At 52.2% G+C, this 27,000-nt stretch overlaps 1 protein-coding gene across 5 annotated transcripts in view; it reads right to left on the reverse strand.

Annotated features, from left to right (window-relative positions):
- Positions 1 to 26,438, reverse strand: part of TRIM9 (tripartite motif containing 9) — a 59,573-nt gene extending 33,135 nt beyond the window's left edge. For 4 of the 5 annotated variants that reach the window (XM_071745137.1, XM_071745134.1, XM_071745136.1 and 1 more), the window contains exon 1: positions 25,541 to 26,433. In XM_071745137.1, coding sequence (XP_071601238.1) covers positions 25,541 to 26,356 — 816 coding nt within the window. In that variant the 5' untranslated portion in view covers positions 26,357 to 26,433. Of the gene's footprint in view, positions 1 to 25,540 lie in introns of all 5 variants that reach the window. The other variant, XM_071745132.1, reaches the window with a different exon arrangement.
- Positions 26,439 to 27,000: the final 562 nt, after the last annotated feature.

The following is a 27,000-nucleotide window of genomic DNA, read 5'->3' on the forward strand; positions in this document are numbered from 1 at the left end:
GAAGAAACCTTCCTGGTGAATGGTGGACATCAAAGCAGCCTCCACATGATGCTCAAGGAACATCTACCTGTGCTCAAGCTTGTCAGCTCTTCCCAAGGACTCCCATGGCATCAAAATGAGGATGTGAAACAGGGACAGTGTCATTGCCACTGTTAATTACACACATGAAGCAGCAAAACCCTCTCCCAGTTTCAGCTCTTTGCTGTGAAAGACTCCCAGCTGTCACCTGGTGAGGATGAGCTGATCCCCAGGGCTGCACCAAAGCTCTCAAGTTTGGGTCTACATCACCCTAGCAAGACCATCTCATTATTTTTTCCTTGCAGAATTCCTCAGGCCCAGCTGTGCATTGTGAAAACACCCAGCAAACAGCCCATTTCCCACAGGATGGACTGGGAATTGCTGGCAGAGGGATCAGGACAGAGGTTTGGTATCCCTCAGAAAGAAGGAAAAGCAGAGCAGCAGCAACCTGTTGCCACCTTCCCAACAAACCCCAAGGCCAATGCTCCACTTGACCTCCCTTCTTCAGGCTCAAAGAGTTCCAGAGTCCATCCAGAAGAAAAGGAACCCCCCAGGGGAGAGCTATGAAATGCCCTTCCTGATGCAGACCAAGGACAGCCAGATGAGGGCAAGGAGCTTTAAACTCCTTCCAGTCAGGGAAAGGTTTGGGTGGATTGGCAAAAATCTCTTGTAATCAAAAAAATGTCAAGGACATTCCTACAAATGGTGAGCAAAGTCCCAGCAGGCAAACCCTGGCCCCTGAGCCCCTGGTTTTCTCCATGGTGAGTGTGAAAACAACACCAGCACCCACTCAGGTTCTGACCTCCTGGGTGAAAATCTGTGTCCTGGCCAGAACACAAGTACTGTGGACACACAGGACTGCAAACAAACCCAGACCATCAGCCTGGAGGCCAAGCTGCCAGGGCTCAACAAGGCCACTTTTTGGGGTACAGAGGTGTCAACCCAAAGCTCTTTCCCCCACGGAACCACTCTGGCAGTGGGTTTGGTGCTGGTGCTGCCCGGTCCCCAGCCAGGAGCACATTGCAGAACTCCTGCTTTCTGCCTTCAAATCCAGTTCCTGCCTCCCCACCCAGCCTGCCTCCCTGCTTCCTGACACTTCAGCTCCTCCATCCCATTATTGCATTAACTCTTTAAATCTGATTACTTTGTTTGGAGTTTAAATTTAAACCTGATTAACTGCACGAGCAAAGATTTTTAGCAGTGCTGGCCCAAACAGAGGAAAAAGAAGGCTGAAACCCCCCCCAGGGCCATTCCTCTGTCTGCAGTGAGTGGATTGACCAGGCTTTTGTCTTCTCCTGTGGCCTTTAATAACCATCTGTGAGCTGTAGGCTGGTGGGGTAATAAATAGGTTTGATGGCAAGCCAACATCTTGACTTTGCTTTGACATTTAATTGCTTAGAAATGGAAATTGTTCTGTGCTCCTCAGCTCTGAGCAGCACCCAGAGGCCCAAAGCCCCATCAGAGCCCCCAGCCAGCATTCACTGCACTCACTGGGGCTGCCAGCAGCAACTCATCAGCCCCCAAAAATCCCAGCAGAGAGGGCAGCTGGGGTCCTGATACAGAATTCAGGAGACCTGGAGTCCAAGTCCTGGACTTGTGTGACACTGGGCAAGTCCCAGCTCTCTGAGCTCCTGCAGTGTGGAGCAGAAAGCTCTGGGGCAATTGGGCAGGCACCCTAAGGAGGCTTCATGTTCTTCACACAGAGGTACAAACCCAACTTCCAAACAGCAGCAGCAAGCTGGAACAAGTTGCCCAGAGAAGCTGCTCTGGAGCCAGGCTGAGAGAGTTGGGGGTGTTGAGGCTGGAGAAGAGAAGCTGCAATGGGGAGACCTTAGAGCACCTTCCAGTGCCTGAAGGGGCTCCAGGAAAGCTGGGGAGGGACTGGGGACAAGGGCAGGGAGGGATGGGATCAGGGGGAAGGGTTTCCAGATGGAAGAGAGATGAGATGTGAGGAAGAAATTGTTTGGTGTGAGGGTGCTGAGCCCCTGTGCCAGGTTTCCCAGAGAAGCTGTGGCTGCCCCATCCCTGGCAGTGTCTCAGCCCAGGTTGGATGGGGCTTGGAGCAACCTGGGCTGGTGGGAGGTGTCCCTGACCATGGCAGGGGGTGGCAATGGAGGAGCTTTAAGGTCCCTCCCAACCCAAACCAGCCTGGGATTCCATGATTCTATGCAGGCTGACACCAGAGAGGTCAGGCAACCTGAGTGTCCTCGTGGCTCTGCCTGCTCTCATTCCTGGTGACTCCAAGGCCACCTGAGCCCAGCTGGCACTGCATGGTGGCTTTCAGAGAACCCAGCCTGATGCCTCAGCAGCAGCTTCTCATTTCACAGCCCTTTGCTTCTTTAACTGCTGACCAGAGGTGAGATCTTTACAGGACAGCAGCAAGCACTCACAGACATAGCTGAAGGGAGGTTTTCAAAGGCACAGATGGGAGGTGGCATCTCCTTCCCTTTGGCTTCCAACACGGCCTTCCCTGTGATGGGAGGAAGCATGAATATCCTTCCAGGATCTCCACAAAGTGGGGCTGCATCATGGATTTGCAGACAACCCATCTGCTGCCATTTCCTAATGAATCCTTGAACCTGCAGCTACTAAAGATGGGTGGACTAAGGTACCCCAAAACCTCATCTGCCTCTCCCAATAGAATTAACCTAAAAGCAGTTATCTCCTCTCCCACTCCAATCTTACCTTGGGCACATCCCAAGTCCCACATAACTACAAGATTATTGCTCTTCTCTTCGTGTTCCTTCTGGGTATTTGCTCTTGACCATCTGTCCCTGCAGAAAGGAGGCTGGCATGGGCTCTGGAGCAGCCTGGTTTAGTGGAAGGTGCCCCTGCCCACAGCAGGGGATTGGAACTAGATGATCTTTCAAGTTCCTTCCAACCCAAACCATCCTGTGAGTCTATGATTCCATGTGAAACAGCACCAGAACTGAAAGCCTACAGCCTGCAGCTGGTCCTACCCCTCACTGCACCAAATCTCAGTGTTGGAATCAGAATAATTTTGTTTGGAAAAGATCCTGTACTCAGTGTTGCCCCTGTGCTTAGTGCTGGGGAGGCCACAGCTTGAGTCCTGTGTCCAGTTCTGGGCCCCTCAGCTCAGGGAGGAGATTGAGGTGCTAGAGCAGGTCCAGAGAAGAGCAAGGAGGCTGGGAAGGGATCCAGCACAAGTCCTGTGAGGAAGGGCTGAGGGAGCTGGGGGTGTTGAGGCTGGAGAAGAGGAGGCTCAGGGGAGACCTCATCACTCTCTCCAACTCCCTGAAAGGAGGTTGGAGCCAGGGGGGGGTTGGGCTCTTTTCCCAGGCAACTCTCAGCAAGACAAGAGGGCACAAGAGGTCTCAAGTTGTGCCAGGGGAGGTTTAGGTTGGACATGAGAAAGAATTTCTTTCTGGAGAGGGTGCTCAGCCATTGGAATGGGCTGCCCAGGGAAGGGGTGGATTCTCCATCCCTGGAGATATTTCAAAAGAGCCTGGATGTGGCACTCAGTGCCATGGGCTGGGAACTGCAGTGGGAGTGGATCAAGGGTTGGACTTGATGAGCTCTGAGGTCCCTTCCAACCCAGCCCATTCTAGGATTCTAGGATTCTTAGGGTCAGGCAGTCCAACTGGTAACCCAGCACTGCCAAAGCCACCACTATCCCCTGGCCCTCAGACCCACATCTCCAGGGCTTTGAAATCCCTGCAGGGATGGGGACTCCACCACTGCCCTGGGCAGCCTCAGACCATCTCAGCCTCAGACCATCTGTCCCAGTCTGATGCTCCTAATGGGATACTGGCTAATACCTGTTGAAGGAGATGGCATTAGCACTTATTTTGGTCATTGCCCATATGCCAAAACTCCCAATCCCAAAGCCTGCTCTGGGAGAGGAGTAAATTTCCCATTTCCACTGCTGCAATTTAAGCACTAAACTTTTTGCTGCATTCATGGAAAAGCAAAAACCCACACAGTCCCACTGAAAAGCAACCCAAACACCCCTCCAACCTCCTCTTCTCCTCTCCCCATATTAATTCACTCCCTGAAGCCACTCCAGCCACTCTCCCTGTGTGCCACAACCACACTTTCCAGCTCCCTGGACATGTGGATGCCCCACACCACCATCGTCCTCCAGATTTGGGGTGTTTCTTGACTTGACCAAATAAATCCCAACTCATCATCATCTCTTCAAGCAACTACAACACCCACCACTGAACCTTGGAGTACCCAGCAACCCCCTCTCCCCATTTTTCTATCATATATTTAAGAGAATGCTCTTTATTCCTGGTTTTTCTTCCTAAACATTGCTCTTGGCTCGTGCATTCAAGCTCACGTTGAGCACCTGATGAGCATGGAAGTGAAACACTGACTTTCCTGAGATGTTCTGTGGAACAAGGATGCCCTGAGCCTGCACTTCAGGGACCTGAGCATTGCCAGCCACTCTCCTGAGATCTCCTGCACATCTTCAGCAAACAGCAGAAACAAAAAATCACTGGTCTTATGCTTTTTTGCTTGTGATACGATTGCTGGTATCACCCAGCAGCAGGGAAATGAAATCAGGATGTACATAGATTGATTTCCCTTTCTGCTTCTTTCTTTCCCTTTCCAACAGGATGGGAAAAGGCTCTCTGGAGAGCACCACTCCAGATGTTTGCTTTCAGCCATGAGCCTCTTGCAGACTCCAGCCAGCCCACGTGAGAAACAAGGTGCTCTCAGCAGCACTGAGCTCTCTGAACTCCTTCCTAATCTGAAGTTTTCAGAGAATCCCAGAGTGTCAGGTGGAAAGGGCCCCCAAGGCCCATCTGCTCCAACCCTTCTCAGATTCTTGTTTCTCTGAGATGTCTCAGCACCCCCTGGAGCTGAGACTTCAAACTTTCCAGAGTGGGGGAATCCCCCCCTTCCCCTGGGAGACCATTCCAAGCTCTGACTGTCCTCATGGGGAAACATTTTCCTCTGGTGTCCAATGGGAATCTGCCCAGGAGCAACTTGTGCCCATTGCCCCTTGTCTTGTCCATGGGACTCCTTGTCCATAGGGAGTCTCCAGCTGCTCTGGACCTCCCTTGAAGTACTAAAACACTAAGACCAAAGCTGGTTTACCAAACAAAAGAGTTTTTTCCCTCTGTGAACATCCCTGCCTGAGCAGAGGTGCTCCCACCTCATTGCCCACGGGGGTATCAGTGTGGGGATCAGGCAGCTCCAAGCTCTTCAGCAGAGCAAGGCCACTGCCAAAGCCCTTGGGATTCCTGCACTCCTACCTCTACACTTGGGATTTCTCCAAGGGCAGCTCCTCTTGCCCCTCTTGGCAGGGGCAAAGCTCTGCAAGCACTGAGCTCCTGTGCATTTAATCCAAGCTGTGTTGCCTGTGTGGACAGGGGAGGGTTCTTTCTTGGAGAAAACCAAGGGAAGGTGTAACAGAGATCAAAGGGCAAGTCCAAGGACCAGAATTTGCTCTTTCCTTTGAAGCACCACTTTAGAGCTACTTCCCATCACCATGGATACTGGAGCACTGGGAAGGGAACACACCACAGCAGCAGAGATGCTGAGGTGGCTGCTCTCAGAAAAGCACTTAGAGCACAGCAGGGAAGCTCAGACCTCCCCTCAAGGGCAGGAAAAATGCAGTAAATCCACCTCTGAAGCCTGGGAACTCCCTCCTCCAGGCACTGAAGTACAAGGCCCTGCATCTGGATCCAAGCTTCTCATGTTGGAAAGCACTGCATTTGGGATTGCTCCCCAAATGGGATGGTACCCAGAGTGCTGGTACCCAAACCCACCAGTCTGGACTACAGAGGCTTCAAAACAAGGAGGGAACAGGATTTATGGGGAAGGACAGAGATGGGAAAGGATCTCATTCCCAGAATAACCAAAACTCCACCTTCAAACAGGAGGAGCTGGGGGTGTTGATCCTGGAGCAGAGGAGGCTGAGGGGAGAGCTTCTGGCTCTCTGCAAGCCCCTGAGAGGAGGTTGGAGCCAGGGGGGGTCGGGCTCTGCTCCCAAGGAACAAGGGATGGGAGAAGAGGAAAGAGCCTCAAGTTGTGCCAGGGGAGGTTTAGGTTGGAGCTGGGGAACAATTTCTCCCTGGAAAGGGTTGTCAGGGCCTGGACATCCCCATTCCCATCCCAATCCCAATCCCAATCCCAATCCCTTTCCCCATCCCAATCCCTATCCCAATCCCCATCCCCATCCCCATCCCCATCCCCTTAGTGGTGGCCTTGGCAGTGCTGGGTGAGCAGTTGGACCTGATGATCTTAAAAGGTTTTTTCTGCCCAAAATGATCCCATTATTCCAGTCCAGGAATGGAAACTCCAAGGGAGGTTTGGGTTGGAGCTGGGGAACAATTTCTTCCAGGCTGCCCAGGGCAGGGCTGGAGTCCCCATCATCCCTGGAGGGGTTTCAGAGCCCTGGAGATGTGGGGATGAGGGACATGGGGCAGGGGTGGCCTTGGCACTGCTGGGGTGAGGGTTGGATCTGATGACCTTAAAGGACTTTCCCAACCAAAATAATTTATGGATTCTCTAAGTTTTTGTCACAACCCCTTAGGACACACCAGGCTGCTTCCCCTCTGGGGATGCTGAGTGGGAAGCAGCTCTGGAACCAGACATCCCCCTGAGGTCCCCAGCCCTCCCTGCCTGTGCAGAGGACACCCCAACAAAACCCACACAACACCTCTGTTTGCCCAGGAGCACTGAAAGGGCACCGAGAGGCAGAAGCTCCAGATCTCTGGTCTCCTTTCCTGTTATCCCAGTTGGGAGCAGAGCAATGGGGCCCAGCACAAGGCAGGAAGGAACAAGGAGCTGCTGGCTGTGGTTTAACACCAGGTCCTGCAGGAAGGAGCCAAAGCCAGCAAGGTGCCAAGGGCAAAGATGTGAATTCAGCAAGAGCAAAGATCTAAAAACCTCTGAGGATCTCAACTCACAGCTCCAAGAATGAGCTCTTTGGAAACCCCACTCCCTCGAGCTCAGCAGATGTGTTTGAAGTGGCCTCTTGAGAGCCCACACTTGGATTTTCCAGAAAAATAAGTCCCAGAGAGAGGCACAAAGTGACACTTGGAGGCAGGAAGGGTGTAGGCAGGGGAGGGTGAGAGTCATTCCTGGGAAGGCTACTCCAATGAACAGGATGGATCATGAGAAGGTTGTAGACCCATTAATAACAAAGAAGAAAGAATAAATCAATAATTCTGGAAGAGCTGAGCTGAGTGCCTTTAAAGAAATTATTCTTTAATAAGGAAAGACATATGGCTAATTAGGAAGTCATGAAGGACTTGTCAGGGTATCTACCAAGAGTGGGGAGGTGAGTGGGCTCCAGAGCCAGAGCTGGAGGATAACTGAGTGGCTGGAGCTGAGCAATACATCTCAGTGTCACCAGGAAAGCAGTTAATGAACCCACTGAATCATTGATGATTATTTCTGAAGAAGTGAAGGATCCAGGAAGTACCAAGGGAGGGGGGGAAATAATTCACATTTACTTCAGTAGTAAGCTTTCCTTTTTTTTTAAGAGGGAAATAAAAAAAAAAAAAAAAGTGCTCCCAAAACCTTAAAGAAAAATCAGCCTAAGGAGGAAAGGAGCCACAAAATCAGTCAATACCTCTAGAAAATAATATCCTATCATAGAAACATAGAATATGCTGAGTTGGATCACACCATGTACCAAAGAGTGTGATCCTGGGGGTGCCCTACACAGTGTGTGTGCCCTACACACTTGATGATCCTGATGGGTCCCTTCCAACTCAGATAATAATAAAATAATCATAATAAAAGAAGCCCATCACCATGATGTCTGTCTTGCTGCTGCTGCTGCCAGCTATGGGAATGAGACAACCCGAGGGGAACACGGGATTTCTGACTTGAGAGCTGTCAAGGTAAAGGAAAAAACATGAAGCAACTCCTGTAATTCAAATATGTGAGCAGGGAAGGGGGGAAAGAAGAGGTTTTGCTCACAGAAGGCGGATCAAATGGTTGGTTGAAGTTGTAAGCTGCCTTGTAACAGGGCTGCTGTGGGATCAGAAGGCAGCACCTCAAACCTCAGACAAGGCTGGGCACCCTTTATCTTCACACACAAAAGCCCTTTGATACCACAAAAATACAAATGCAGGCAGATGTGACAAATTTCATCTCTTTTACAGATTTTTTTTTTTTTTAAACAGGCCTTGAGCAATCTGTATTCAGCAGGCAGCCAGGGACCCCCTCTCATTTTGCAAAGTCAGCAAAAGCCCCATCCCTTCCACTACCTTGAAGGGTTTGTTGGAAGGCACTGGTTTCCCTTAGGGGGCAAAGAAGTTTCTTGCAACACTCCCCTGAGGGACTGAAACTCTGGGGGCTCCAGGTGATTTGGTTGTTTTTAAGCTCAGCTTCCAAGCCAGCAGAGCCAGAGGCTCCCAATGTCTCAGGAGCTCTTCCCTCCTGTCTCCAGCTCCGTGGTGACACCAACAAAGTTTAAAGAGAATGGGAAAAGCTCTCCTGGGTGCAGAAAGCAAACACACCAAGCTGTGCTGTGCTGGCAAGGGCTGGAAGCAGCCTGTGAAAATGCTCTTTGTTCTCCCTGAGCAGCAGGAGGAGAGAAGCTCTGCTGAGCTTTACTACTTAATTGTGGTCAGGAGGAGCAAGGACCTGATGGGTTGGGCAAGGAGCTCCTGCTCAGGAGAAAGGGAACCTCAGTTTGGGCACAGAACAGAGGGGCTTCATGTGGCCTGGCAGTGTTCAAAGGTGCTCTGGAAGATACTGGTTTCATGAGGTCTGTTAAGGTGGGGCAGAGGAGAAGGGTGCAGTGACACTCATGGGTGTCACACAGACCCTGATGAACAACAGCTCTGCTCCAGTGGGATCAGCCCCACTGCTCTGCCTGAGCTCATTAGCCCTGACTCTTAATTAGCTCCCAGGCACTCAATTGGAGTTATCCCTGCCACGGCTTTGGAATGGGCTGCCCAGGGAGGGGGTGGATTCTCCATCCCTGGAGGTTTTGAAGAAGAGACTGGATGTGGCACTGAGTGGGAACCACAGAGGGAGTGGATCAAGGGTTGGACTTGAGGATCCCAGAGCTCCTTTCCAACCCAAATGATTCTGGGATTCTATGGTCCCTTGGTTTCACAATCCATACACACAGGACAAACCTGGGTTTGTCCCACAGCTGCCCAGAATTCTCTGGCCCATCTGTACCACCCCACTTGGGGCAGAAAGTTGAACAAGGCAGCATCCCTGCTCACCTCACCTCACCCATCAGCTTCACAGCACAAGCACTGTGCTTAGAACCACAGATGCTCCTCACAACAGCTTGGAAGGAATAAATAACAAAGGCTCTGAACATAAATGCTGCAGGAAAACAGTGTCTCTAATATTTCTCTAGAATATGAAATTTGGGCTTTTTTTCAGTAGCATGCTGCAAGGGAAGGGACTTAAGTTACAGAGCTGCCAGGACCTGTTCCTTTGGGTTTCAGCTTTCATCCTTGAAGATTCTGACTTACTTAAAGGTTTCTATTTAAACTTACAACCAATTTTGAATACAGAAGGGAAACCCAGCTCATTAAGCAAAGCTTGCCTAGGCCTGCCCTTCCTTTTCTCTTCAAGCACAGGGAGGGAGCTCCCAGGCCTCCTGGCAAAGCAGCCACCAAAGGCTGCAAATGCAGCAGCACCAGGACCATGGGTGCTTCCACCTGGGAAAACCCCCAAGGAGTCACCTGTGTGCCCCAGGATGAGCCCACAAGAGAAAAAATATATATTTCATAGAATCCCAGACTGGTTTGGGTTGGATGGGACCTTAAAGATCATCTACTTCCAACCCCCCTGCCATGGGGACACATTTCACGCTGCCAGATGGAATGTGAAAAAGAAAATCTCTGTTTTGCAAGACAAATAAACTTGACCCACCTCCCTTTGGGGGACACTGCACCAGTATAGCCACAGCTCTCCCTGCATGGTCCCTTGTCCCTCCAAAGCATGGCTGACCAAGGCCACTGGGAACCAGGCACCAGAGGATGTGCTGGAGGCAGCACTTGGGGGGCTGAGCAGAGCTGGAGCCAAAAAGCTTCCCAGTGGAACAATCAGCCCTTTCCATCCCCTGCCCACCACATTTGCATCCAGTCAGTTCCATACCTCTTGTCTACAGGCAGGGATGCTCCTGGTATTTAATTATAGATTGTATTATCTGCCACTCTGAACTTATACATTAAAAATCATCATAGAATGGTTTAAGTTGGAAGGGACCTTAAAGGTCTCCCAGTTCCAAGCCCCCTGCCATGGTCAGGGACACCTCCCACCAGCCCAGGTTGCTCCAAGCCCCATCCAACCTGGGCTGAGACACTGCCAGGGATGGGGCAGCCACAGCTTCTCTGGGAAACCTGGCACAGGGGCTCAGCACCCTCCCAGGAAAGAATTTCTTCCTAATGTCCAACATAAATCTCCCCTCTTCAAGTCTGAAACCATTTCCCCTGGTCCCCTCACTGCACACTTGTGTATAAAGCCCCACCCAGCTTTCCTGGAGACAATCTAGGTACCAATTCTAAGAATAAATACCAATGCCTTCTGGCACAGCTCTGCAGCTGCATCCTTTTAAAATATTCCTGGTAACCAAGAGGGAGATGAACATTTAAATGCATGCACAAAACTGCCAAGGTGAGAAATTGGTTACACAAACCAGTCTGTAGCAATCACCTACCCAGAAACTGTCAGAATCAAACCCCAGCCACCTCACACTGAAGGAGGAAATCACCTGGAGCTACCACATTATTCCTGAGGGCAGGGAACAAATAAAGGGGGCAAAATCTGGCTTTAAACTGAGACCCTGGGCACAGGGTTGTGGTGGTGCTTGAGTCAGAGATCTCTTGGCTCCTCCAGAGTGTAACCACAACTCAACTTGGAGAACTGACCCCAAACCATGTAAATTGTTTAAACAAAATGACTCCAACATAATAAATATTGATTTTTGTAAACAATTTGCCCGGGTTAAAAGCTTTTCACAGAGATGGGCATCCAGGCTCTGCTCTGGGTCCCTGGTGAGCACATTTATTAATAGGTCAGACATTTTCAGGGCTCTCAGGCAGGTTAAACCAGCAGAGCTCCCCCAAACCTGACCCTGCAACGTGTGCTCTCACTAGGTGATGACATTTGTCCTGTAAACTTCATTAGATTTAATTTAAATCAAACATATTTTGGGGCACGTACAACTAAAGTGGATGTTCTCAGGGCTCAGGAACCCTGCCATGATGTAAACTCTTCCAGACTGGCTGAACGCTGCACAAATGCCAACCTTCCTTCTATGTTTTTAGAACATAGATGGTGATAAAACCACGTTCCCTGGAAGTGAATGCCCACTTGAATAAACCACAGTGCCTGATACCCTTCAGACAGCCTTGGTGGTCCCTGCTGGAAACCACCAGTCCACCAGCTGGCTGAGGAAAAACTCCAGCATCCCACCCCTCAAATTCCAGCCTCCTGACTGAATATGAGCTCACCACATTTTCTGGTGAGCACCTTTCCTCTCACATCAGAGTCTGACTCCTCTCTGCAGTGAGGAACTGCCACCACTTCAATGATAAAACCCCAAGGAGCCCTTGTGGGACTGGGGGATGGGGAAGCCTGAGATGTGTGCTGCTGGCACAGGGGCTCAGCTGGGTGCTGGGCAGGATCACTGGGGTTGAGTGCTGCCAGGTGCCATATCTGGAGCTGGGCAACCATAAACCCCTCCAGTCTTGCAAGAGTTGGTAGTTTGGTTTCTCTCAAGCCTCATCACACACCATGGGGAAGGGACAAATCCCTGCACCCAACAGCATTGGGTGGCACAAGGCTACATCTCAGGGCTCTCAGGTTCTGCACATGTTGCCAGTGCAGACCCATCTGGCATCAAACTGCTCAAACTGCCACCAAATCTCAGAGGGTTCAGGTTGAAAGGGACCTTTAAGGCCACCTTGTCCAACCCCCTGGTAGTCTGCAGGGACACCAGGTCACTCAGATCCCTTTCCAACCTGAGCTGGGATGTTCCCAGGGATGGGGCATCTACCACCTCTCTGGGCAACCTCTGGGCACCCTCATACTAAAAAATTTCTTCCTCCTAGCTGGTCTGAATTGACCCTCTTTTAGTTTAAAACCATCACCTCTTGTCCTATCCAAACAGACCCTGCTGAAAAGCCTGTCCCTCCCTCCCAGACTTCTCTGGGGCCATGGGCTGCTTTGTAAAACTCTTGGAGCTGATATGACTCATGACAAATGTAATAATTCCCATCTTTACAGAAGCCAGAGCTGTGGCATATGGCAGGAAGGGCTTTTATCCTGCCATATGCAGCCTGCTGCAGTCGTGACAAAAATGATTCCCCCAATTTTCCTTTTTCTGCATCACAAGACAAACCCAGATGCCAAGTGCTGAGCACATGTGCTCCTGCAGAAAGAGGAGCTCTGACAGTCACCACCTTGCCTGGTGCCATCCCCCTGACACTGCCTCTGGTCAGTTGCAAACCATCCCAGCCACTAAAACAGCCCCACACAAAAGTCCCCACAGCCTTCCTATTCAGCAGCTGTGTCATGGCAGAAGGCAATCCCTCAGGTCCTGTTCAGGTCTGAAGCAGGCTGTGGGTTCCCCTTGTTGCTAGAGGAGTCACGGGGAAAGGATCAAGCTCAGAGAGGAAGAAATATCACTTGATGAATCTCTGTCAATTCAGTCCAGCAGAGAAATTGGGCAGGAGCCTGGGGTAAAAAGCACCTGCTTAGAAATTTCATCTTGTGACTTCATTCCCAGTGCTTCCCATGGACCATGCAGCTCCCAGCACCCAGACAGCTACAAATCCCTGGCCTTCTGGGGCATGAGCTGAAAGGCAGCTGGAGCACCACGCAACCAACTCCACCACCTCTGACATTTTCCCTCTCATCACCTACTCACAAACGTCACAGGGTGACACTGAGAAGATGTGGCTTGCTGGTTCCTGCTGTGCTGCACCATGATCTTAATGATGAACATGAAGAAAGAATCTTGGTGGTGGCCTTGGCAGTGCTGGGTTAACAAGAACAAGAGGAAAGAGCCTCAAGTTGTGCCAGGGGAGGTTTAGGTTGGAGCTGGGGAAGAATTTCTCCCTGGAAAGGGTTGTCAGGGCCTGGCCCAGGCTGCCCAGGGCAGGGCTGGAGTCCCCATCATCCCTGGAGGGGTTTCAGAGCCCTGGGGATGTGGGGATGAGGGACATGGGGCAGTGCTGGGCTGAGGGTTGGACCTGAAGGTCTTTTCCAACCAAAACGATTCTATGATTCTATAAGAAAACTGCACTTTAATTAAACAAAATAGCTTTTCCCCTGCAGCTTGGCAGGGTCTGTCCAGTGGAGATGTGGGCAAGTCACCTGCCAGCCAGGACCTGGGGAAGAATCCTCCTTGGAGCTGCTCTCAGCGTGCCCTTCACCATCTGACAGCCCCAGCACCACGGCAGGAAATCAATCCAGAGCCCAAACATTGTCCAACCACAGATGGATTGACTGGTGGGTCATCTGCCTGCTGGCTCCAGGAGCTCAGCATGATCTGCACAGTCAATCTGATCAAATAACCTTCTTGCCCTTCGATCTGGGCTGTCACCAGCAGAGCAGAGAGAAAGGTGCAGCTCTTGTCTCCCCTCTGTGTCATTTAAAACGACACAGACCCCCCAAGTCTTTGTGGGTAGAGGATATTTTTTTATTATCTTTTTTTTATTATCTTTTTTTTTAACTGCTGTGCTCTGGGGGAGGTGAGAAATAATCTCCTAGGTGAGAAACTGTTTCTTGCTCTGATTCACTGAGCCGTGGGCTGATGGTGGCACAGAGCGAGGCAAACGCCCCTCCAGGTCCTCATTTTCCTGGGAATGCAACACCAAGATGGAAGAAGTGTTCCTGTGGGATGGAGACAGGATAAACTCGGCCACGTCTGAGCTGTGGAGCTGGGTGGTGTTTTATGCAACAGCACAGCTTGAACTATTGCTGCTGCTCCTAGAAAAAACCCTCCCAAAAAGCTGTGGGTTAAAAATGGCCTGAAGAGTCACAGAGTGTCAGGTGGGAAGGGCCCCCAAGGCCCATCTGCTCCAACCCTTCTCAGATTCTTGTTTCTCTGAGATGTCTCAGCACCCCCTGGAGCTGAGACTTCAACCTTTCCAGAGTGGGGGAATCCCCCCCTTCCCCTGGGAGACCATTCCAAGCTCTGACTGTCCTCATGGGGAAACATTTTCCTCTGGTGTCCAATGGGAATCTGCCCAGGAGCACCTTGTGCCCATTGCCCCTTGTCTTGTCCATGGGACTCCTTGTCCATAGGGAGTCTCCAGCTGCTCTGGACCCCCCTTGAAGTCCTGGATCATGGGCAGGAGCTCTCCCCTCAGCCTTCTCCAGGCTGAACAGACCCAAAAGAGGAAGAGGCTGAAATACACATAAGGACAATCAGGGAAGGCATTCTGACTGCTTCCTCAGGCAGCAAGACCAAGACTTCACTGGCTTTGCCATCAAAGTCCAGGCTTGTTTTACACTTCTGCCTCGCAGCCTGCCAAAGAAAGAGCCCTGTGTTCCCAGGAACAGTGGCATCTGTCACCCAGCCAAGGGACAAGGCCAGCTCCCACCCAGCACACTGTTAATCCGATGCTGTTTGCACATCCCACCAGTTTACCAGCTCAGACACCCAACTCCAGAAAGCATTTCAGTCATGCCCCTAAATCTCTGTGACTTCAGTTAAAGACACAGCATGTAGCACCATAGAATCCCAGAATTATTTGGGTTGGAAAGGAGCTCTGGGATCCTCAAGTCCAACCCTTGATCCACTCCCCCCGTGGTTCCCAGCCCATGGCACTGAGTGCCACATCCAGGCTCTTTGGAAATATCTCCAGGGATGGAGAATCCACCCCTTCCCTGGGCAGCCCATCCCAATGGCTGAGCACCCTCTCCAGAAAGAAATTCTTTCTAATGTCCAACCTAAACCTCCCCTGGCACAACTTGAGACCTCTTGTGCCCTCTTGTCTTGCTGAGAGTTGCCTGGGAAAAGAGCCCAACCCCCCCTGGCTCCAACCTCCTTTCAGGGAGTTGGAGAGAGTGATGAGGTCTCCCCTGAGCCTCCTCTTCTCCATATGGAAGTGCTTTCCCCAGGGAAGGGGGCTGATGCTCCCATGATGTCCTTTTGGGGGGATTTCCCCCCCCTGACCATCCATGGTGTCCTCTGCCTGGCTGGAAATCCTTGCTGCTTCTCCAGGTGTAGCAGGCAGTGCTGGGTTGGGAATTTGCATGAACCCTGATCAGGAGGTAGAGAGCTGGGCTCAACAGACATTTCTATGTAAGAGCTTTGGAGGGGGAAAGGACAGACAGGGAGGGTAAACAATTATTTGTCCTGGAATTATTTGTCCTGGAGCACAAGGCAACAGGAATTATTGGCATAAGGAATTATTTGTCCTGGAGCACAAGGCAACAGGAATTATTGGCATAAGGAATTATTTGCCCTAGAACACAAGGCAATAGGAATTATTGGCATAAGGAATTATTTGTCCTGGAGCACAAGGCAACAGGAATTATTGGCATAAGGAATTATTTGCCCTAGAACACAAGGCAATAGGAATTATTGGCATAAGGAATTATTTGTCCTGGAGCACAAGGCAATAGGAATTATTGGCATAAGGAATTATTTGTCCTGGAGCACAAGGCAAATCCTCAGCAGAGAGAACTGACCTGAGGTCACAGCCATGAGATGCCCCCTCCTCCCCCCTTCTTTTTCCAGCATCCTCAGGAAGATGCTCCCACAGTTCCTTTCCTTGCTGTGATACAAAGAGCTGGAGCCCCTCTTGCCAGCATCTTCCCACTTGGTCCTTGCTTTGGGCTGAACCCTGGGGAACACACAGTTCAGCTCTGCCAGGAAGGGGAAGAAGGGAATGGTGGCTCTGACCCCAAAAAGCAGTGTGTCTGTGCCTTGAAATCATTAAAAGCACCTTGTAGAAAATGGCTGAAAGTTTGAGGGAACCCCCACTTCTCCCAGCTTCATATATTCCAGTGGTGAGAGCACAGCATAAAATCACAGAATGGTGGGGGCTGGAAGGTTGTTCTGAAAGTCTCCAGAGATGGAGACTCCACCACCCCTCTGGGCAGCCTGTGCCAGTGCTCTGTCACCCCCAAAGTAAATTCCCTCCTCATTTTCAGATGCAACTTGTTATGTTCAAGTTCAAAGAAACTTATTTGGAAAAGGAAGCTCTCCTGTCACCAACCTGGAGTTAAAAGCAGACCTCTGAGTCTGCCTCTGCAGCCAGACAGGTCCTCCCCAAGCAGAAAGCCACCAGCACAATGAAGCCCCAGCTGGCAAGGGGACAGAGACCCCAAATAACTCAGTTTGTACCAAGAGCAGGGCCAGGAGCAGCAGCTCCTTCCCTTCCCTTGCAGCTGATGCCTGCAAAGGTCAAGAGGTAAAGAGCAGGGAGGAGGAGAGCAGTGAAGTCAGGAGAATTAATTAGTGACTGAATGCTTCTTGGATGAAGGGGCAGTGGTTATCTGGGATGACAGAGGGATTTTGTCAGAGAATAGCCCAGGAGCTGCAGGTGGGAAGCAGCTGCAGTTCTGCAGCAAAGGACTGAACAAGCAAAGCTACGGGTGCATTGTGCACCCTCCAGCTGAAAGCACAACCAGGAGCTGCTGGTAAATCCCACACAATAAACAATCCTGCCCCAGGGCACCGTGAGAAGAGAGGGGACAGATGGCACAGAGCCAGGGGGGACAGCTGGGGGAAAGGGAAAAAAAAGGAAATAAATGCAAAGGTCTGAAGCCCCCAAAAAGGAAGGGCCATGAAGATGACCAGAGAGCTGAAGCAGCTCTGCTCTGGAGCCAGGCTGAGAGAGTTGGGGGTGTTGAGGCTGGAGAAGAGAAGCTGCAATGGGGAGACCTTAGAGCACCTTCCAGTGCCTGAAGGGGCTCCAGGAAAGCTGGGGAGGGACTGGGGACAAGGGCAGGGAGGGATGGGATCAGGGGGAAGGGTTTCCAGATGGAAGAGAGATGAGAGGTGAGGAAGAAATAGTTTGGTGTGAGGGTGCTGAGCCCCTGTGCCAGGTTTCCCAGAGAAGCTGTGGCTGCCCCATCCCTGGCAGTGTCTCAGCCCAGGTTGGATGGGGCTTGGAGCAACCTGGGCTGGTGGGAGGTGTCCCTGACCATGGCAGGGGGTGGCAATGGAGGAGCTTTAAGGTCCCTCCCAACCCAAACCAGTTTGGGATTGTACAAAAAAGAAAAGAGGTCACTGGTTGAAAGATGTGCCACAGTTCCAGGCTTTATGCAAAGAATTTAAGTGATATTTGCCCAGGTGTTTAGGCACTACACCTCCTCTCCAAGCTGGAAGAAGCAGCATCTCAGGGTCTGGGGGTCTCTGCCTGCTGGTTTCCAGGCTGCAAACACCATCTTCCACTCCAGTGGCTCAGTGCTGCCACATCTGCTTCAGCAGAGCCAAGCTCAGTGATCCCAGCTGGGGATCTGACCTCCTGCTCTGGGCTGCTGGCACCCACAGCACTGCAGGCAACAAGCTCACATCCCTCAGCAGCACCCCACTCCCACCCTTTTTAAAAAACCATCGACCAATGCAAGGTTAGTAGAGGGGAAGGAGTAATGAACAGAGATGGGAACCCCCCCAGCTGTCAGATCCCTTCCAGAGCAATTTCTGCTGTGCTACAGAACTGAGCAGGCACTTATGAACCCTCCTCCCTGTATTTCTGTAACACAGGGAATATAATAGCTAATCAAATGCAAATATGTAGCCTAAAATCTAGCCCATGCTGCCCTGACTCTGTTGTAGTTTGGCATCACCCACCCCCAAGTTAAGGAAGGACCTCTTCCACCTCACCTGCTGCTACAGCATGAGCTGACTCAAGAAAATTGCCAAATGAACTTGGTCTTACTCTTTTTAGATGGAAATTCTGCGCTTGTCAGAAAAAGCTGAGCCTCTGCTGAGCTTTCCCAGCCACTGCAGGTCAGGCTGTGCCCCAGACCCACATCCAGTTCTGAAGGCAACATCTGAGTTAGTTCAGATTGCCAACAAGAGCTGCCTTGGAACAGGAAAGTGAATCCTTTGAAGAGGAAAGGGGACTCCTTTGACATCCTGTTCTCAGCTCTGCTCTCTGGGAGGTGTTTCCTTTCTGCATTCATCAGTGAGGTGCCACTGGTAGAGGTAAGAGCTGGGCCCAGTTTCTAGATATTCTGTGTATCTCTCTGTTAGAAGGTTTGATAGCTTTACATGACTGCCTGGTCAGACCCTCATCCAGTAAGCCACCCCTCAGGGCTGTCATCACCATCATTGGTATTGTTTTATTTTAATTCTAGGCATTAAAATTTAATTTTAATGAATTAAAATAATTCTATTTTAATTCAGTGCTGGTCCCAGAGCACAGGTTTACCAAACCATCCTTCACAGAGCACAGTTACAACTTGGGATGATCTGTGAGGATTCAAGAAACCTTGACCCACGGAGCTTTACCATTGATTTATTCTTCATAGAATCCCAGACTGGTTTGGAAGGGACCTTAAAGCTCCTCCAGTGCCACCCCCTGCCATGGTCAGGGACACCTCCCACCAGCCCAGGTTGCTCCAAGCCCCATCCAACCTGGGCTGAGACACTGCCAGGGATGGGGCAGCCACAGCTTCTCTGGGAAACCTGGCACAGGGGCTCAGCACCCTCACACCAAACTATTTCTTCCTCACCTCTCATCTCTCTTCCATCTGGAAACCCTTCCCCCTGATCCCATCCCTCCCTGCCCTTGTCCCCAGTCCCTCCCCAGCTTTCCTGGAGCCCCTTCAGGCACTGGAAGGTGCTCTAAGGTCTCCCCATGCTCTTCCCCATCTCTCTCACCCTGTCATATCCATATCCATATCCATATCCATATCCATATCCATACCCATATCCATATCCATATCCATATCCATGGCCCACATTCCCTGGCTGGGGATGGCACTGGGCTTGCAGTAATTAAAAGCCATGGTGGGAACAAGCCACCACAATTTCTTCCTCACATCTCATCTCAATGAGAACCCTTCCCCCTCATCCCATCCCTCCCTGCCTTTGTCCCAAATCCCTCCCCAGCTTTCCTGGAGCCCCTTCAGGTACCAGAAGGCTGCTATAAAATCTCCCAGTGCAGACTTCACAGCAGCCTTCTGCCACACAGGCCTTTACTGGGCCTTCTAGGACACCACCTGAGCTGGGGTCACCAGAGATTTATCCCGTGAGCTCCCTTTGGCTTATGTGCTTGCTCTAAATAGATGTTGTCCAACTCATCCCAACGGGACTATCTGAAGGAGCAGGGAATGAGCTGGCTTATTTATAAGCCAATTTAACAGGTAAGATGCATATTGCAGCCAGAGAGAACTTCTCAGCCCAAGAACAAACCAAGCAGGGAACAGGGCTGACAAAAGAGCAGTTTGGGGAGCTGGAATGTTTTGATTTGGTTGGGGAGTTTTTTGTTTCTTTTTAATTACTCTGCCATGCAGCTGGGGAGAGCACATGCAACTGCACTCTGCTGTAAATGTGGATCATGGAAGTTCATCAAGGGATGCAGGAAATTCCTTCAAGTGTTAGGAAAGAAAATGAAAATCTCTCCAAATCTCTCTCTGGGTCTATGGGAGAAACGTGGCAAGATTCCTCAGTGGGATTTTGGGGTCATCTGTGAACAGGTTCTGGCAAGTGACACCAAGAAAAGTTTTCCCTTTAAAAACCTGACCTTTTGGGTGCTGCTTTACTTAGGAAAGTGGGAACAAGTGACACAGAGCAGCCCCATAAGCTTCTTGGGAGCAGGTTCCCAACCAAGATCCACCCTGCACTGCTGTCAGTGCACCTTGTGAAACCTGGTGCATAAACAGCAAAGCCTTTTCCTCACTCTCATGTCATTTACTTAACACTGTTTGCTCTGCTTCCTCATTTTCCTGGTTTTTTTCTTTCTTCAGACTAGGGCTGTAGTGACAGGAGAATCCCTGGGTGACACACTGCTGAAATTTCCACGAAAAAGAGACAAGAATTAGTCCACAGGCTGATTTTTTCTTTTTTTTTTTTTTTTGCCCACCTTGGTTGTGGTGCTCCTGACTTGCCCCACAGTAAGAGCAGCAAGAAGCAGCAAACCAGTGGCATAGTTCATTCATAAAGTGGCCAAGAGAAAAAAAAAAAAAAATCAGATTCAGTTGTGTGGGAAGCATTGAGGTGGTTTGAGAGTCAGAGAGCACAGGAATTTTCTGGAGGTTGGAGAGGCCCCTCCAGTCTGGATGCTGAGATGTTAAAAGCTTCTGGAGAGCTGAGCACAGATGGTGCACCACAGCATCTCCCTGTTGGGTATTTTTGGACTTCCCACAGGAACCAATGAAGCTGCAGAGATTTACACCTGCTCTGAGATGGCCCTGGGCCCATTTCCATTTACAAATATCCAAGGGGACATCTCCTGGCATGAAGTGCCACCCGAGCTCCAAGAACACCTTGTAGAACTTGCTGTGCTGTGTTACCTGTGATAAACACAATATTCCTGCTTGCTCTTTACTCCCTTAACTGAGGAGGATGCCAAGGAAAGAGCCACCTGACAGAAAGCTCTTCCCTAAATTAATTAACACGAGAAGGCAGCATCACCTCTGGGTCCTGAGGAGACACAAACTGGTGTAAATCCATGGACCCCAGTGACATTTCTTTGTTTTGTGGGGTATTTTTTGTTGTTTTTTCTGATTTCAAAGCATCTCACAGTCTCTTTGCCACCCTGAGGATTTGGCCACAGGAAAATGGAGCAAGGGAGAAGGTTGTTTGGCAGAGCTAGAGAAGGAGAGGAGGGACCCTGCTGCTGCTGCAGATGGCAGGTGATGGAGCAAGGGTGGTGGGATTCAGGAAGGTCATCAAACCAAGGCTTGGGAAAGTGCACTGCTGGCAAGAGGGAAAGATGAAGGATTCTCAGTGCTTCTGTTTTAGCAGCAAATATTTCCCTTTGCAAAGGCAAACAGCTCTTTGTCATCCAGCAGCTCCCTGGATACTCCCCACAAGCTCCGTGGGTTGCAGGAATTCCCAGGGACCCCACAGCAGCTCAGTGCCTCAACAAAACCCCACAAAAGTTTCTCTGGCAGCTAACCCAGAGCCCAGCCAAGCAAGCTAATGAGTACCACTGTCTGCATGTCCCTGTCTTGGGGCTGATGCCTGCTGTCCCCCTGAGCAGGAACTAAGAGGCACGGCTGTGGTTTCCACCCCTCAGTTCACCCCAGATGCAGGATTTTTTGAGTCTTTAAAAAGAGCTCTCCCTGCATCCCTTATCCCATCTGTGCTAGTGACAGCCTGGATGAGCTGAGGTCTAGGGAGTACCTCTGCTAATTAGCCTCTGGCTGCTAACCATGATTACAGCTGATTTAACAGAGTGTGGAACATCAGCTCCTGGGGTTGGTCTCTGCTGCAATCTGTGCAGAGACACTGCAGGGGTTTGCAATCTGAGGACAGTTTGTGTCCTCAGCCTGGGCAATCCCATCCTGGGCAGGAAAATCCCACACAGAAGTGTAACTGGAAGCACTATTTATCTTCCACTGAAGTCAAGAGCTGTTTCTGCTGCACTGCAGGAGGAACTGGAGGGGCTGCCTAACCTGCTTCCCTTCCAGTGTCAAGGCAAAGCAGACAGTGGGCCCGACCCAGAGCCTTGGTTTAAGGCAAAAGGAATGTGAAAGAGCTGCTGGTGGAGCAGAGAGGCACAGCCCAGGAGTCCCTGCAAAGAGAAGCCATCATCCCAGTCCAAAGAAGAGGGAATCTTCTGGCTTGACTGCCAGAAAAGAGAGCAGGAGGTTGCACCACCAAGCACTGGGGACACACTGACCTCTGCAACCTGCCCAGTAAATCCAGGTTGTTGTTTGCTGCAGTCAGGATACCAACCCCAAAGACAAAAGCAGCCTCTGGCAGGCATGACCCACCCCAGGGAGTGGCGTGGGGCAAGAAGTAGCAAGAACCCTGCAGAGGACACCCAGACAGAACCATGAGAGATGGGCAAGAATCACCACATCACTGCCTCTCTATTGCCTGACCCAGAAAGCTTTCAAACCTGCCTAAAAGCTACTATCAAAACCCATGAACTTTCTGGGAGACCTGTGCCTTGGGAAAGGCAAAATGGTTTTAAGACAGAGCTTGATCAGCTGATGGATGGGATGTCAGGGCTGTCAGAGATAGCTGTGTGACCCTGGAGGTCTCTTCCAGTCCATTTGTACACGTGCATGCACACATCTATCTGTCTATCTATAAAAAACCATTAGCAAGCTGCTGAGCCTGCCCTCCCCACACACTTCCCAGCAAAAAGCAAGAGAGACTCAAATGTGCAAAGAATAAATGATTCAGCTCCATCTTGTGTTCCTGCTTTTGACGTGCCGAGCAGCGCTCCAGCTCGTCAGGATAAAATCCAGACAGCTGCAATATATCTACAAAACTGGGACAATTCAGATTAAAACCCCATTTTCCTTTATGTTTTGGGTTTTTTTTTTTTTCTTTCTTTCTTTCTGAATTATTTACCCCTCTGCCAACAGCTGTCCTGAAAGGAAGATAGGAAGAGAGAGGATTTCCCACGATCTGTGTCCGGCTTAAAAATCCGAGCTCCCTGAATTATGTTCGATTGTGCCTCAGCCCAGATTATTTTGAAACCCTCATCTGCGAGAGCCACACAATCAGCACTCTGTCAGAGGAAAAGAAAAATTGGGGCAGCTCCCAAAGAGGTCTGTAAAAAGCCCTTTGGTTTCCTTTCCAAAGAGGAGCACGCTGCACTTAACAGCAATTGCCTAGGGCCCGGCAATCACGTACTGAGGCGTGAATGCTGCTTTCAAGAACAACAGCTCGTCAAGGCACTCCAGGGTCAACACAGAGGATCACAGTCTCCTCGGGTCAGAAATGAAGAGCACAGATGTAGCCCAAAGAGTATTTTGCACTGAGGGGTGTTGTAATGGCAGCAGAGAACCCAAGAGCTGATGAGCCATAGGTACCCGGTACGACCGCTCATCGCTGTAACAAAAATAATAATAAATCGGGTGGAAAAAGGACTGTCACCTTTTTTGGGAAGTTTGTCCCCTCAAAAATGACACCCAGCTGCTTTTGCAGAAGGTTCACTGGCTCGAATCTGCAGGTGGTTTGGTTCCTAATGCCCAGTCCCAACCAGGATAAAGCTTGAAATGGCAACAGCATCTCCTCTTGATTTTGCTACACGGCATCCCAGGGAGCAGACTGAGCTCTGGCCATGAAATCTCTGCTTCAATTATACCAAACTGCCACATTTGACCCAACAGACTCTTTTCTGTCCCCTAAACCTTCAGGGAAGAGCAGTAAATCCCTGAATAAACACAGACTCACTCCAGTTAGGCGTGACCTCACCTTCTGATTTCCAAAAAATCTGAGAGAAACTGCACGAAAATCATAATTTCACAAAAGGCCACGGTCCCACAGCTGTATCAACAAAATACCACGTTGCTAAAGTTCTCCCCTGGGAAAAGGTGCTCTGAAAGAAAAGCTGAGCATTCAAGGAAATAAAAAACAACCTAACCAAGAACACAAGGACTGAACCTGAAGCATCCTCAGATAGAAGACTGTCCACTCATGCCTGTACCTAGCAAGTGCCTTGGCTGCACCTGGATCGAGGCAAGAAGGTGAAGCCCAAACCTTACAAACAGGGCCAGGCATTCATTAGGTGTCACTTGTTTGGCTGAGGAACACCTAGAGATGGATCCTGCTCTGCTCCTGCTCTGGGTCAGCACAGACCAAACAGGTTGATCCTCTACAGAAAGCTGGGCCAGGAGGTACTGGGCCCTAACCCTAACCCTAACCCAGTACTTTCTGGGTTTCAGAACCAGCAAGAGGAGCAAGGTGCTCACAGCATCCATCCCATGGCTCATGTCAACACAGCAGCAAAGAGTCCCCAGCTCCTGTCAGCTGTCACTGGGCCATGCTCAGCACCACGTGGGAGATGTGGCTGCCCCCCATATGTAAGGTCGAAGGTGTGAGGCACCAAAAATTCCCCAGCTCACAGGCTGCACCTTTGTAAGAGCACAGGACAGCTGGGGAGAAGTTGTTGCTCCCTTGAGCAAAAGGGGGTCAGGATAAGCCCTTTCCAGCAGCAACAGGCACCACTGTAACCTTTCCTCCCACACTGCAACGTGTTGTGGTGACCCCCCCTATCCCAGCCCCCTCCCAAGGAGCAGCATGACAAGTGACAGCCTGTCCCTGCAGGAACCCACTGACCCAACACGGGATGCAGAGCTGCAGCCCAGTGATCTGCATCCTCCACAGAGCTGTTCAGCATCACCCAGCCTGCCAAAACAGGGCAGGAATGTTCCTGGAGTGATCCAGAAGAGCCCCTTCTGACAGGAGAGGGGTCAGGCATCCCCATCTCCTCGTCACAGGTCCCCCCACCTGCTCCTGCCAGCACAGATTTGCTCCAAGAGGGAAAACCCAATTATCTCAATGTTCATCCGAGGAGTGACATCCGTCACCTTGTGCCCTGTCTGCCCGTGTCCCAGTCACTTCTGCCCCAGTTCCCTCGGCGAGGGGGTCACTGGTGGGAGGAGGAAGGGAGGCAGGGGGGTGGCTGGAGCTGAGCTGAAGCTAAAAATGACAAAAAATGACAGCTGCCTCCCTGCCTACAGCACCGGGACGCGTGTGGGTGTGAGCAGGCTCCAGAGGAGCTGATCAGCATTCAGCCAACAGCTCCGCTGCCCATTCCCATCCCTCCTCCTCCTCCTCCTCCTCCTCCTCCTCCTCCCCACGCATGGATGTGCAGGAGGAGGCAGCCGCCCCTCCTCAGCAACAGCCCCAGGGCTGCATCCCTGTCCTCCCCCACAGCGGATTTCACACCTCCCTCCCCAAAACCATCACCCCCCACAGGGGACCCCCCCCAGCTCAGCACCCACAGGCCCGCACAGCACAGCCTCAGCTCAGGGGGGCTGCAATGTGGAGACCCACGGGGGCCACAATTCGGAGACCCACGGAGGTCACAACTTGGAGACCCACGAGGACCACAGTTTGAAGACCCACAAAGCCACAATTCAGAGACCCATGAAGCCACAATTTGGAGACCCATGGGGGCCACAATTCGAAGACCCACAGGGGGCCATAATTTGGAGACCCACGAAGCCACAATTCAGAGACCCACAGGGGCCACGACTTGGAAAACCATTGGGGGCCATGACTTGGAGACCCATTGGGGCCATAATTTGGGAGACCCACGGGGGCCACAACTTGGGAGATCCATTGGGGGTCACAATTTGGAGACCCACGGGGAGCATCAGAGAGTGGTTAGGGTTGGAAGGGACCATAAAGAGCATCAAGATCCAACTCCCAACCTGCCCAATGCCAGCCTCCCTGGGACAAGGAGTAACCTCTGTGGTAACACCACTGTGGTTCTGTGGGACTGATGGGAAAACCACAGTAACTGATGTGTGACACAGGGGGTGGAGGGGATCTACAGCATCAGGACCTGCTCCCACATCTCCTTCCAACCCCATCCCCACCTCTTAAAGAAAGGTGCCAAAGGCAGCCCTGGTGTGGGAAAAGAGAGGGTGGCAATGGTCCCACTTTGCCAGCTCGGGGAAGGGGGGCTGTGCTGGACAGGTAGCCCCTCCACGGGGCTGCGGGGGCTTAGCCAGGGCTCACCTTGTGAAGCTTCCACATGGCTCCCAGCGCCTTGACTTCATGGCTGGAGTGCTTGCCCTCCTCCAGGCACTGGTAGCAGACGGGACTCTTGCACTGGACGCAGTACATGCTGTGGTTCTCCAGCTCGTGGTCGGTGCAGGTGGAAATCTTGCGGGGGCTGAGGCGGCGGCTGACGCGGCCCTGGGCCGGCGGGACCAGGCGATGCTTGGCCAAGGGACCCCGCGGCGGGTGGCACCGCAAGCGACAGGGATCGCAGTAGAAGACATCGCACTGCTCGCACATGACGGCCGCCTCCTTGGGCGCCTTCTCGCAGAGCTGGCAGCGCAGGGCCGCCGCACGGCCTTGCTGGTAGCGGTCGATGACTCCTTCCAGCAGCCGGTTGCGGGGGAAACCCCGCAAACCGCGCTCGTCCAGCACCAGGCTGCGGTGGCACTGCGGGCAGGTCAAGCAGGCGTTGCGGGGAGGCGGCGGCGGGGCCAGGGTGGCGGGGGGCGGCGGAGCGGCCGGGGGGAAGACGCGGACGCCGTTGGGGGATTTCTGGCAAGGGGTGGTGGGAGCGCTGGCGAAGCCGCCGTAGGAGCCGTAGCCGCTATCCGCCTCGCTGTACAGGCTCATCTTGTCCAGATCCAGGTAGTCATAGTCGGAGACGGCCGAGCCCGAAGCCCGGCGGCTCTGCGGCGACTCCGACTCCGGGGTCTGCACTAGGATGTTGCGGGCGCACGCCTGGCAGAGGTTGTGGGAGCAGGGGAGGATGATGGGCTCCCGGTAAAAGGAGCCGCACACCGGGCATTTCAGCTCCTCTTCCATCTCTTCCATAGGGAGGGAAGCAGGGCGGCGGCGCGGCGCCCGCAGCGGCCGCGGCAGATCCCGAGGAGCCACCCGCACCGCACCGCGCTTGGGCGCCGACTGCCGCCCGCCCGCCGCCCGCCCCTCCCCACCCCGCCCCGCGCCTTCCCATTGGCTCAGAGCCCGAGGGGGAGGCGGGCTGCGCGCCGCCATTGGCTGAGCCGCCTGCCTGTCCGCCCATCGTCCCGCCCCCCTCGGCAGCGGGGGTCTCTCCTCAGGGCTGCGGTGTGCGGAGCCGCCGGGTCGGGTGCCCGGGTGCGGGGGCTGTCCCCGGGGGCTGCCCCGCTTCCCCCGCCTCGGCTTTCCCTTCTCGGCTCCCTTCCGCACCCGGGAGGAGCGGCTCTACAGCCGCCGGGTTCTCGTTTCCCCTGCGGGCAGCTCGCCGTGCCCGGAGCAGCCTGCCCCAAGCCCCCGGGGTGCCCCCCAAGATGGCGGCCTCCCTCGGGCATCTCCATTGCGGTGGCCGCGGGGCCGCAGTCTGACAGGCGAGGGGCTCCGGGGGAGCCGGGGTGGCCCTGTGGGCATCTTCTCTGCTATTAGAAAGCGGGAAGGGTGCCCGGCGGGGTCTGCCGGCTCTGGTTTCTCAACCCTGCTTAATCTGAAGGTCGTCTAAG

The sequence above is a fragment of the Heliangelus exortis genome, chromosome 5, assembly GCF_036169615.1.
Source record: "Heliangelus exortis chromosome 5, bHelExo1.hap1, whole genome shotgun sequence".
NCBI lineage: Eukaryota > Metazoa > Chordata > Aves > Apodiformes > Trochilidae > Heliangelus > Heliangelus exortis.